This window comes from Lissotriton helveticus, chromosome 5_1 (genome assembly GCF_964261635.1).
Source record: "Lissotriton helveticus chromosome 5_1, aLisHel1.1, whole genome shotgun sequence".
Lineage (NCBI taxonomy): Eukaryota > Metazoa > Chordata > Amphibia > Caudata > Salamandridae > Lissotriton > Lissotriton helveticus.
Window position 1 is genome coordinate 648655002 of NC_136065.1, and position 12788 is coordinate 648667789.

The 12788-nt window shown below is 42.3% G+C and overlaps 1 protein-coding gene across 1 annotated transcript in view; it reads left to right on the forward strand.

The window, feature by feature from the left end:
* The window catches only part of PPIH (peptidylprolyl isomerase H), a 204824-nt gene that overhangs the window by 79338 nt on the left and 112698 nt on the right, over positions 1-12788 (forward strand). Inside the window, exon 4 of the mRNA XM_078643042.1 lies at positions 2864-2908. Coding sequence (XP_078499168.1) covers positions 2864-2908 — 45 coding nt within the window. The remainder of the gene's footprint in view (positions 1-2863; positions 2909-12788) is intronic.

Sequence of the window (12788 nt, forward strand, 5' to 3'; positions counted from 1 at the left end):
CCGACACTTCCTCTGGCACATCACCCAGCTCTTTCGGTAACGCAGGAGCGGGTCGGCATGGATCTGTTCAAGCGGGCGGGACTAGACACTCTTGGGGACCTATACGATGGCGGGGTCTTCCTAACACTGGACAAGCTAAACTACATCACAAACCCGACTCCATTGTTCAGTTTCAACTACTATAGACTACAAAGAGCGCTTAGGGAACACTACCCGACACATCCGGAGGAACCTCCCACACTCGCGCCCCTACAACTACTCCTAACTACACCGACAGCGTCTCATCTAGTATCCAAACTGTATGCAACTGTACAAGAGGCGGTGGGGGCGAATACACACAAGGCTAGGGACAGATGGAGCGCTGGACTAGCAGAACCTCTCACTGACTTGGAATGGGATTCCTCCTGTGCGCTCACTGGTATGTTGACCCCTAACGGGAACTTGAAAATAATACACTACAAGTATTTGCATCAGGTATACCACACGCCTCAGAGATTACATAAATATGGTTTGCGAGATGATTCACAATGTTGTAGGTGTAAGCAAGATGATGCGGACTTCATGCATCTAGCGTGGCACTGCCGCAAAGTGGCGGGGTTTTGGGAATGCGTCATGCAGGTCCTGAACGAGATGCTGGGGACCTCTATGCTGTGTGATGCGAAAATCTGTTTGTTGGGCATTATCCCGCAACTTAGAGCATTGAAACGCAAATTTTGTGCTATAGCGCTTTTACTGGCTAAGAGAAGGGTGTCTATGCACTGGAATGGCAGAAGGGCCCCTGAGGTGAAGCACTGGATGAGAGATATGGTGTATTGTCGAGACACACTCGCAACGTATGAAGAAGAGCTGCCAGGTGGCTCTAGACCCAAGGATTATTGGGGGTACTTGCGGGTGTATTTACTGGCACATGATGGTTCTGGATCGGAGACGGAGATAGAGGGACCTACAGATACGACACTGACAACTCAGAGTGAACAAGTTTCGTAATAATGGCACTGAGGAGGGAGGATGCTGTGACACAGAAGGATTATAGCAGAAGGTGAACTAAAAGTTGGGGACTACATTGTTTGGTTTGTTTCAGTTACGGTACAAGATAAGAAAAAAAACTTTGAAAATGTAAGATTACTGATTTATAAGTGAGCGAATACAGCACTGATATACATGTGGGTGCTATCAGACATTACGCCGCCGGTCCGTTGGATGTCGGCTGATGGGCCGTGTAACACTAATGCCAATGATTTTGATTTTTGAGTGCGGGTAGCCGGCCATTTATGGATGTAGGCATATGCACTGTATATGTTTACCCTTTTTTTTTCTGTTTGTAAGCAACATGAAGTGCATCAATCCTCTTACCTCAATAAACAAATAAAAAAAAAAAAAAAAAAAAAAAAAAAAGAAACCCTGGGAAGGGCAACTGGAACCAGAGAAAGTGGAGATGTCAGATCATATATTGGAGAATGATTCACTATATCAGTGCAACTACAATATGGTACAGTATTCTGACTTTAAGGTGGGATGATTTTGCTTTTTACATTGCATTATAGCATCTAATTTCATCTCAGAAAATGAGGTGAATTCCCAAAGATCACATATACTAAAGGCAGATCAGTTTGTACAACTTTTCATGTTCTTTTGGAGTGCCTCTGATTTACTCTAATCGGGTGTGAGAGGTGGAGTAGTTTTCACCATTACCTGATTGCATTCAATACCTTTTTGTCTCCTGGGCGATGTGTCATTGGTAAATGTACATTGAGCTGGTAAAACACTAGTGTTAGTTATGTTATGTTATGTTATGTTAGTATGTATTTGTAGAGCGCACGTTCACCCTGGGGTTTCTTGGCGCTGTGTACCGCTGGGGAACCCGTCCTGGCTTTCCCTGTGAGATGGTCCCTATTGGGCATCCCCAAGGTGAAGCCAGGCATCTCCGGCAGCGAGGGGGCCCTTGTGGAGATTAAGCAAGCTATTGCCCAGAGTTGCAGAGTGGGACCCATGGTTAGAGAGGCACCGAGGCGAGATTTATCGAGCCCGCTGACATTGGTCCCGTACCCTGCCGCGTCAGGAATTGAACCCTGGTCCCAGGCCGACCTCTGCTTCTGGGTCTGCCGCCTCTAACCGGTGAGCCACACTTCTCAAGAATTGCTTTGTAGAATCCCTAAATTTTTTTTTTATCTGAACATGAACTGTTAAATGTTTGAAAAGAACAGCTACTTGTGAAGGCAGTGTCCCTACAGAATATGCAAGTTCTGGGGCATTGTATGTGTTGCTTTGACACAGTTGAAGGCATGCAATAATAGTTGCCATGATCAATGACCTCGCCACTGCATCCTTACATGCCCTGGATATCTCTGGATTCTGATGCTTTCCAGTTGTAGAATAGTTTATGTCCTTCTCCCCGAACGCTCAATTCTGATGATCAGGGAGACTCTCCAGCCAGCTACTATTGTTTATGCCAATTGCCTTTTAATTTTGGGCTGTCCAAGTACTGATGTATGTTTTTCTTTTTTTCTTGTTCATCTTTTGGATATTTCATTTATTATAAATAGTCGATTTGGCTTCCAAACATGGCAGCCTGTTGATATGTTAATTGTACTTGTCTGTATGTTAGAAAGTAATAGTATATTTTTTCAAAATGATGATCGAAACAGTGTATGAACGGAGTGTGCTAAGCATGTGACTTGACACCCCCACCAAACTATACAGGACAATACCATCCAGAAAGATAACTTTCCTAGCAAATAATTACATTGGATTATTTATTATGACTTTTTTGTATATGATTTTTGTCTGTACCCAGAACTGTCCCCTTAACTAATGAGCTTAATGATTTGGCCTGCTTATGTTATTTCTTTTTTTATTTGTTTAGAAAAGATGGTGTTCCAATAGGTTACAAAGGGAGTACTTTTCACAGGTAAATGCAGAATCTGTTATTTTGACTTGTAATAAAAAAACAAATGCTGGTCCAATATTGTATTGTTAAATATTCTGTTATTTTTCTGGAACATTTATATTCATCTCCTGTGACAGGCTATTATCAATTTAGAATACAGTGGTTCAATTTATGGTTCAAAATACTTTGGTATGTTTTTGAACAACTATTATACAGGCCACACCTTTTTAATTTTTTTTATTTTTATGAAGTTTTATATTGCGCAAACTTGACGCGGTATCGGGTATCAGATCGCTTTACATAGCACCAGTTGCGGTACATGAGGACACATTCTTTTTTTTAGGCACGGGGAGATTATCCCCCAGATTCATCAAAGTCCCGTTTTGCGAGTCCTTAATAGCGGTTTTTAAGGAATCGCTATTAAAGACTCGCAAAACGGGATGCATGTAGAAATCGCAATATTTTTTGCGATTTCTACTGCTTCCTTATTTGCGATGCGGTAATTGCTAATCGCAAATAAGGAATGGTTTCCGCATTCATTCCTTATTTGTGATTAGCAATTAGCGAATCGCAAATAAGGAAGCGATTTCAAGGGTGCCAGGGTATCCAAAGGACACCCTGTAGCACCCCTGAAATGCAAATGTACACTGGTGTTGCGCACACACATGTCCAAAGGACATGTGTGTGTGTGTAACATACACCTTAGAAAAATGCACTAAAGTGCATTTTTCTAAGTTTTCGCTATTTACCACGAAGTTACACTTCGCGGTAAATAGCGGCCCCATATTGCGAATTCGCAATTTTAAAAAGGTTCATGAATAGCATTTAAGGAATCTCTAATTGAGATTCCTTAAATGCGATTCTTCGCAATTTATCGATTTATATAATTGCGATTTTTGCATTTGGGATGATGAATCCCAAATGCAAAAATAGCGCTCGCAAAGGGCCAGATTCTCAGAATCTGGCCCTTTGCGGGCCGATTTCAGCTTGATGAATCTGGCTGTATGTGATTTGTCCAGAATCACAGGATGTTCAGGGTCATTGCCGAGACCCGGTTCTCCAGATTCAAGGTCCACCGTCCTAGCCGTTACGCCAACTCCTCTCTTTTAAAACCGATAAATTTTACTGTACTTCAACATAACTGTAGAAGATTACAATCCTGCTTTGTTGAAAAAGTAATTAGGATTCAACTATCCAGTAGTATCAATGTTGGTAAAAATGTAAACATTGAATGCCTGTTCCAAGGAATTGCATTGCTTCGATAGAAAAAAACGAAGTCGTTTTAAATGAACTAGTTACCTGCAGAATCGCAAAAAAAATCAATGTCTGTATTATCAAACAATGATGGTGTTTAATGAGCAGGTTTCATTCATCACCCCCTTCTTTTTTCCATTAAAAGTCATTTTTGTCAACCAGTGTGGGACAATGATTTCTACTCAGTACTTTCGTAGAAACTAGACAGTATTTTGCCTTGCAGTTTGTGGTGAACACAGACACGTTTCCAGTACACCTCCCTGAAACCCAGAATTACCTCAGATCTCAGAAACCCCCCAACAACTCCCTGAGAGCTAGAAAGTGTGTCTAAGGATTGAAAAGCAGTTAAATCGCCTTTGTAAAGTACTACCAAGAAGAGGTTGCATGCATTTTTCGGAGAAAACGTATTTATCGTAATACTGCACACATTCATGCCTCTTCCAATGTGGCAGGTTAATGGACACTAGCTGATAATGGCAGAACATTCCATGTCACATCACACCACGACTCCCCCATAAATAGCTTATAGCTGTAACACACAAGAGGGATTAAAATAATGGAATGATCTTAAACTTAATAATGTTGTTTATCTTAATCATTGCCTTTTAGGCATGGTGGGGCAGACTTAACCTGCACACATTTTGTACTGTCCATTTAGTATCGTCCATTCTAATGCATGCTCTTTTATGTCGTACTCTTTTCCAGTAGTGTAACATATTCCCTCTGTAGTGTATACTAAATCCAGCAAGACAGTTTTCCTGTCTGACCTTTCCACTGCCAGGATTTTCCATCGCCTTCCTCTTAGAAGTGATGGAACGCTCCTTTGCCACATGTCTTACTGTATATCATCTGGATTCCCTTTTTGAAAAACACATGTATTCCCTTCATTACAGCATAATAATACTTGTGTCTCGCTTGCTTTTGACCTGGTTCCTGACCACTTAATCACAGACATGACACCATCTTGTCGGATTTCATCCAACTCTGGCTTGCTCTTCTACCATCACTACATTTTCTCATAAACATGAAGAACATCATTTGCATAACAAAATGTTCAATGTTACATTAAATGACATATTGTCTCAGCTACAGCCATCTTATAGTATATTAGCCACTGTTGATTGTGCACTTCCTTCCTTTAGGTTACCCTTTCCACTACGTTTTTGGCTTGCATGTTGTATAAAGCTCTGTACATTTTCACATTTCGTAAATGTTCAAAGATCTTCTTAAGAAAATTGCCCTGCCTTATCCTTCAGCAGCTCCCCTTCGAAACACTTTAGAACCATTAGCTTGCATATCCCTGACATGCCTGTAGTAGATCCACTACTTAAATAGTCTAATAGCGCAATTGTACACAGTTTGGCACTACTAAGATTGTGAAATGGCCTCAAGATATAGAGTGCTAACCATAAACATACATCAACGGGCTGCAAAACATTGCACTCCGTATCAATCGTAGGCACACCTCTTCAGAACAGCATCAACTTCCAAATCCATCCTTTGCTACCAGTACCACTCTCTGATTCTTGTCTATCAGACTCGTCCCAAAAGGAGCTTTGTGGCGAACCGCCTATTCTTCTTGATTACCTTCACTTTTACTTCCTACTTATGATGCTACTTTCTCAAACACCTCCTTCTTATCTTGTGATGTCCTCACTGACAAATAAGCGCTCTTGCAAAACTTAATACAATGTACCCTTCTTTTGCACACTTGTGGCAACTCGATTTGTTGACGTTCATTGCTGTTTGCCTTGTGCCTCACCAGGAAATGCTGACCGAACTTACCTTTGAATTTTACACCCCTCTTATCTCGCATAATGCCAGTAGGACACAAAGTCGACTGCTTCCTGATCGTATTGAACCTCTCAAAACAGTCACAGGCTTACAGTCGCTCTTCAATCACCGTCGTAGCTCCTCCTCCATGAATAAACGTTAACATCTACACTGCACACTTGTGAACGATATCTACAAAGGAATGAGAAAACAAGTGAGCGCTCTTTGTTGCCACAGGCTAGCAACAATACTGCTTCTATAATTATCACCACCCATGCATCAAAGAACATGACATCTTTATGCCATTTTTCATTATCCCCTAAATCCTCCATATACCCTGGTACATATCTCAACAAAAGTCAGGCAATATCCACACAACGTTTCTTTGTACTACGGTATTTATTGCAACCACCATCATTAGAATGACATGCATGGACGTCTTGGTTCTAAGAAAGTTAGTTAGTGGCTTAAAAACTGTTCACAGTTTGAATGGTAACCCCTGTGCCAAGAATCTGTAACTTGCATTCCTTAGCAGTATACAGAGGCTCTGGCTTTAATTACAGTGTGTTTCTGCATCTGTCAGGCCATGAGAGACAAACACTATAGCCCGAGAAATATATCAGCAAGCAACAGTTAATAATGTCTTGCATTGCCCATCAAAATTATATATCACCTGGGCATTACTTGCATCTTCTTTTAGTTGATTGAAAATCTTTTTGCCAATCCTAATTCCATTGGTACAACACCCCCTTCATTTGTGAACCCATTAGCAAATTATTGTGTGAAAAACAAAGGACGAAATTTTAGGGCCAGATTAGCAGAATCAGCCATTTGCGAACGCGAAAAAATGCTCTTCTGATGCAGCAAACCCAATTTTGCAATTCGGTCACCTGTTACTGAATCGCAAAAGGCAGTTGCAAATCATTCGCATTTTACCACCTACTTCAAGTAGGTGGTAAACAATTCGCAAATGGGAAGGGGTCCCTAAGGGACCCCTTCCCCTTTGAGGATGTCTGTAAATGCACTTTCTAAGAGCAGGCAGTGGTCCCATGGCCCACTCACTGCCTGCTCTTAGAAAATTAAAGGAAAAGTTTTAATATTCTCTTTTGTAAAGCATCCCGTTTTCCTTTAAGGAAAATTGGCTGCTTTACAAAAAAAAAGAGATTGCTTTATTTAAAAGTAATCATGGGCATGGTGGTCTGCTGACCCCAGCAGGCCACCATCCCTGTGCTTTTTGCAATTCCTAGGAGGTCGTAAATTGCGACCTACCTCATTAATATTCATGAGGTGGGTCATTTCTGACCCCATGGGAATCACAGAAAGTGTTAAACACACTTTCATGCATTCAGTTTTGCGATTTTCTAATTGCGAATCGCAAGAATTCGCAATTTGGAAATCACAAGATGGTTTGTTGATGCATCTGTAGGGTGACCAGAATTTTAAAGCCAAAAACCGGGATATTTCACGAAAATAGACGAAGGACTACAGTTTTATTTCATGGCAGCGCTCCTCAGCAGAGAATTACATAACAGGCAGCTAGAACATACATAAAATGCAATTTTTAAACCCAGAAGCTTGCCTGTTAATTAAATTATTTTCTTGAAACAACTGCTAACTATCCCTGCTTTGTAAAACATAAAAAAAAACACTTCCTGCAGTTTTCAGTCGCCCTTCTCCAAAAACCGGGACAGGAGCTACATTTCCTGAAATCTTCCAGGACAGCAGGTGAACAACCGGGACCATCCGGGCAAATCCGGGACACCTGGTCACCCTATGCATCTGGCCCTTTATCTTGTTTGATCAGGCTGAGACGTGGCCTAAAGTGGCCATAAAAAAAAAAAAAGAAAAATGTCGAGTGAATTCCATCATGAGAGCTGAACCACATAATTTTAGGCATATGCCCTTTTAAAATAATGTATGAATTTGGCTCTTGGAAAGCGTAACGTTTGCGCCCCTTTTCATAAGGATGTTCAGTTCAGCTCTCAACCTCTTATCAGGTTGTTCTTCAATAAATGACTCTCCAGGAAATTTTTCTGGACATTTGTTACCCAGTGTTCCCTTTGAACAGGCCATCATTTAGCAATTGAAACACAACTCATAACACTCCAAGTTTCATGTGGCTAAACCTGTAGACTTTGTGGGGGTTATAATACGTGTCTGGTGTCTCGAAGATGTTATAGCACCTGATGGTACATTAACTATTCTGCCATGTCAAGATAATCCACGTGTTTGTGACGTTTGTCACAGGCTTTTGGTAAGCCCATTCATTGTTGTTGGGATCCCTCTGGTTGCAAAGTCTTCACCTGTTTTCCATGGATTCACTTTGAAAGTCAGCTATTTTGACAAGTATTTTCTGTTTACAGTTAATTTTGAAGACCTCCTCTACCAACCTGTATAGGTTAGCGCTATATGAGTATGTTTAACAAAGAGATAATAAATGAGTCAGTCAGTCCAGTCACTCCCTGATTCTCCAGTTTTCCCAATTTCACAACTAAAGTTTAACAGTGGTTAGTGGTAAGATTTTAACTTTGAGTACAATATGACAGTCCATTTTACACCGAGTTTGTGGTGGACGGCTTTCAAGCCACCAACTCCTTCCACACACGTTTTAGGACTCAACTCACTCTTTTTGAGTGCATTCCGCCTAAAGTGGAAGTCGGAACTCCTGTATGCCTTCCAGCCAATACTGCTCCTGCTTCAAGTAGATCTTCCTACTTGCCCTTGCCTGGGCACAGATCATTTGGTTACTCCTTGGCTTGAGCATCTGTCCGCCAATAAGGCTGCATATCTGGGGGAACCTGCAGTTTCTGCAACAGGGCAAGGTACTACACCCTGGCCTTCTCCATCTCCACTGTAATGCTTGGAAATTGAGCAGCGACAGCTAAATACCTTCACCATTCGGTGGTTCATGTCATCTTGGCAGCCAGGCATCTTTTGACAAAAACTGTATATGCCTGTCGGGATAAATTTGTAGCTTGGTGCAGTAGTCGGTAGAAAGACCACCTCCTGGTGAAATTATCTGACATTTTATGTTCGTTTTGCCATTACCCCATAAATGCCTTGCTCTGGGCCAAGTTGAAGGGTACCTTTTGGCTTTTTTTGCAGTTGCTGGATCAGCCCACTTTGTTTAAGTCTCCAGGTGTTATGTGCTTTTTCGAAAGTTTACACCATTCGTTTCTTTACTCTCCCTTTGTCATGCCTCAGAGGAACATTAAATTCATCCTCACATTTCGGATGTTCACTTCATTTCAGCTTCATCGCAGCTGTTGCTTGTGGCTCATCACCCTCAAGACAGTGTTTCTTTTCGCCATCAGAGTGAGCTTCAAGCTCTTTGTGTCAACCCATTGAATGCACCTTCATACTAGACGAACTGGTTCTGTGGACCCAAGCATCCTTCCAGCCTAACGTTGTGAAACCATTCCACATTGGTCAAAACATGACCCTACCTGTGTTCTATGCTTCCCCCTCAACCCTCTAAGGAGGAGCGAATTCATCTCTTGGACCCCAGAGAGCACTGATCTTTTTCATAGATCATACCAAAGAACGCCAGATGGACATTCAACTCTTTGTGGGGTTCTGTGGAGCCAAGATAGGCAAGGCTGTGTATGAGAGAACCAAGTCCCGCATGATCGTGCTCTGCGTTAAAATTTGCTACACATTGGGTAAAAGCAGCCTCCAGAAGGACTGCATGTTAATTCCACCATGGCCAAAGCTGCTGCTGGCACTGCATTAGGGCACTGAGTACCTGTCGTAGACATATGCTAGGCAGCTACGTGGGCGTCCCTCCATAGGTTCACAAAACACTGTTGTCTGGATTGTTAGGTCCCCGGAGAGGGGCATTTGTCCCACTAGTCCTGCAGGACTTTCTGGTTGGAGTTCATTCACAGACCCACCTCCTTTCGTATCTATTTAAAGGCTGAGTAATCTGTGGCTAGAAGTCTCAATCAGAAGAACAAGTTACTAACCTTCGGTAACGCTCTTTCTGGCAAAGCCTCTATCTAGCTGCAGATTTCTCACCAACCCTCCCATCCTCTCCATTAAGTGGTTGGACCCTGTCCATTCAAAAGATACCAAGTCTACGAAACTGCAAACTGGTCACACCAGTTAGCTCATGGGGCTCTGCGTCTGTGGGCGCACTCATATTGAAAGCAACTGGCGTCCGCATGCAGGAGTGACGCTATATAAGCTCCACATATCTTTTCCAGAGTGGAACAACGTCAGTGCAGAGCTGCATGGTGCCACCTGCCTGTGTGAGTTGGTACTGCTGAAAAGTCTGATGCCTGGGGAATATTCAAAATGTGAGGAATCTGCAGCTGGGTAGAGTTTCTACCAGAAACAGCATTACCGAATTAACTTGTTCTTTAGCTTGTTTGTGCCTTTACGGAACAGAACCAACTGCATGCAAATCAGTAGTGGTCCTACTCCAGTAGGAACAGTCCAGTCCAAGTGCTATCCCCCTTCTTGTCTGAATGGGAGCATAAACACCCCTAGAAAGGTTTTGGCCAAATAAGTTTCAGCAGTGAGGTGTACCTTGAATCTGATTGTACCGTCACTATTCATGGTACTTGCTGTGCATTTAAACTGACAAGGATCAATGCAGGAAAAGAGAAAAGTAGGTAGAAATAGTTGTTGATGAACGAAATCAGCCTTATAGAGACACTGTTTATCTGTGATACCAGTGCGAAGGAGGCATTGTGTAGACTCTCAATCTGAGAGACTGGTAAAGGACTGGGCTACCAAAGTTAATTTCAGTAGCTTTACTTAAGGGGAGAACACATAGAGTAAACAACATTGGTGACAACCCTTGATAAATCCTGCAAATAACTTGATTGAACGTGGACTGGAATTCAGGTAATGGCTTGTACTGGGCACGCAACAAATTAACTAATCCAGTATAGTGCCTGTTCGCACAAGCCTACTTGACGGAGCCTCTCTAGTGGTAGATTACGGTCTACCATATCAAAATAAGCAGGAAGATCCAATATAATCATTTCTCTGACTCTGCATGCCTACAAGCTGACTTTTAAGTAATCCAGTATGCTATCTATATTCATAGGCTGATAGGGGAAATGTCTCCAGCAGACCTGAGTTGCCTGCAGGATGTTATTTATTTGAGCAGGTTCTGCAACAAAGCTGCCACCACCTTCTGAAAAATATTATGTAATTACGTTGGCCCCTTGAACTTTGTTTGATATCCCAGTTGCAGTGGGGGCCACAGTAACAAGACACTCCACAGTTTATCTCGGCCAAAGCAAGGTACTATCCTTTTAGTTTTGGTTGGGGGCTAATGGTCTCTACTGGGTGTAGGGTCACATCCTGGAGCATAGGCTCAGGGACACTGCGCTCTCTTGATTGAACCTTTGATTAAAAGGAAATCATTACAAAGGGCAGATACATAATTCCCAAGAGATTCTTCTGTGCTTAATGTTGGACAGCTTTTTCTTGATTTCAGGAGTGTAGAAACCAGTGACTGATTGTACTCTGTTATCATATAAATGCAGTTGTATCCGTCCTCTCTCATACACCCACATTGTCATAGACCATAATTTTAATTGCAGTAGAGTACCTTCCAACATAAGCCTACAAACAGACTACATGTCTTATCTCGTCATCGTAACTTACTAGGATATCTGGTGTGCCATATATAGATAGTTTTATTTTAACCAATTTTCATTTTGCTCTTGTACATAAAGACCTGTGAAGGTCTGACTGGAGAGGGATTGTTACCTAATGTTTTTGCTTTATGCCATACATTAAATGAGTAACAAAACTTCATCATCTACTGGAGTTAGTGTTCACTGCCCAATCACTCTACTCCTTGGAGATTCGAGTCCCAAATTTAAATACTTGTGGAAGCGGTGTAAGGATTTTCACCACTTTAATCAAAGGGGATTTTTTCAGCGGGATCGCTCCCTAAGCACTAGAGAGCGAATATATACTGTCCTTAGTTTTCTTTAATTTGGCGTCCTTACTAGTTTGCACCATAAAAATGTAGCTGCCATAACCTTACCTTCAGGAAGCACCAAGCAATACATTATTGACCACAAGAGAGCTGTGCATTATACCCATCGTCATGGAACATCAGATGAAACTGAGAGAAATTGACTAGCAAACTGCCCTTTAATCTTTGACTGTATGGTCGGTGGCAAGGGGCGGGCGGCTGGAGCCACTCGTGGCTGAGGTATAAGATAAGAACACTGTGTTGCTGAACAATTGTGGTATTTGTGGGCCTGGAGCCCCAGGGAGGCTTCTGCCAGAGTTGAGATGGAGATAGATCCGAGCAGCGACATAGAGTACACCCCTTTGTTGGACCCCAATTTCTAGGAGTAAATTCGACCTGCTCCTGGCTGGAATTCTTGGCTGTGGCTACAGTACTAACCTGGGTAGCACCCACCTCCAGTTTCTCACACCAGGACTTGAGACCACATAGAACACAGAGGAGGCTTCAGATTGCAATTATCGACTTACAGAATGAGTAAGACTGTGGACCTGAAACAGCCTAAAATTGTGTCTAAAGATAGGCGCGTGGACTCTGAGATTATCTATGAGATGCCGGCAACGAGTGGGCATCAACTTGCTGAAGAGGAAATTGACATGAAAGGGCGCCATAGTAGGAAACCACTAAGGGCCTGATCACGAGTTTGGCGGTTGGGATATACCGTCACAAATGTGACAATATCCCATCAGCCGTATTATAACTTCTGTTTGATATAATGGAATTGTAATTTGGAAGACGTTTGCGACGGTGTTATCTTGTCTTGCAAACTCGTACTCAGGCCCTAAGTCTGGCCTTCATTGATCATAGGATAGATACACAGACTATTCAAATGGGTACTATGACCCAAAAAAGACAAAAGCATGAAGGCCGCATCTC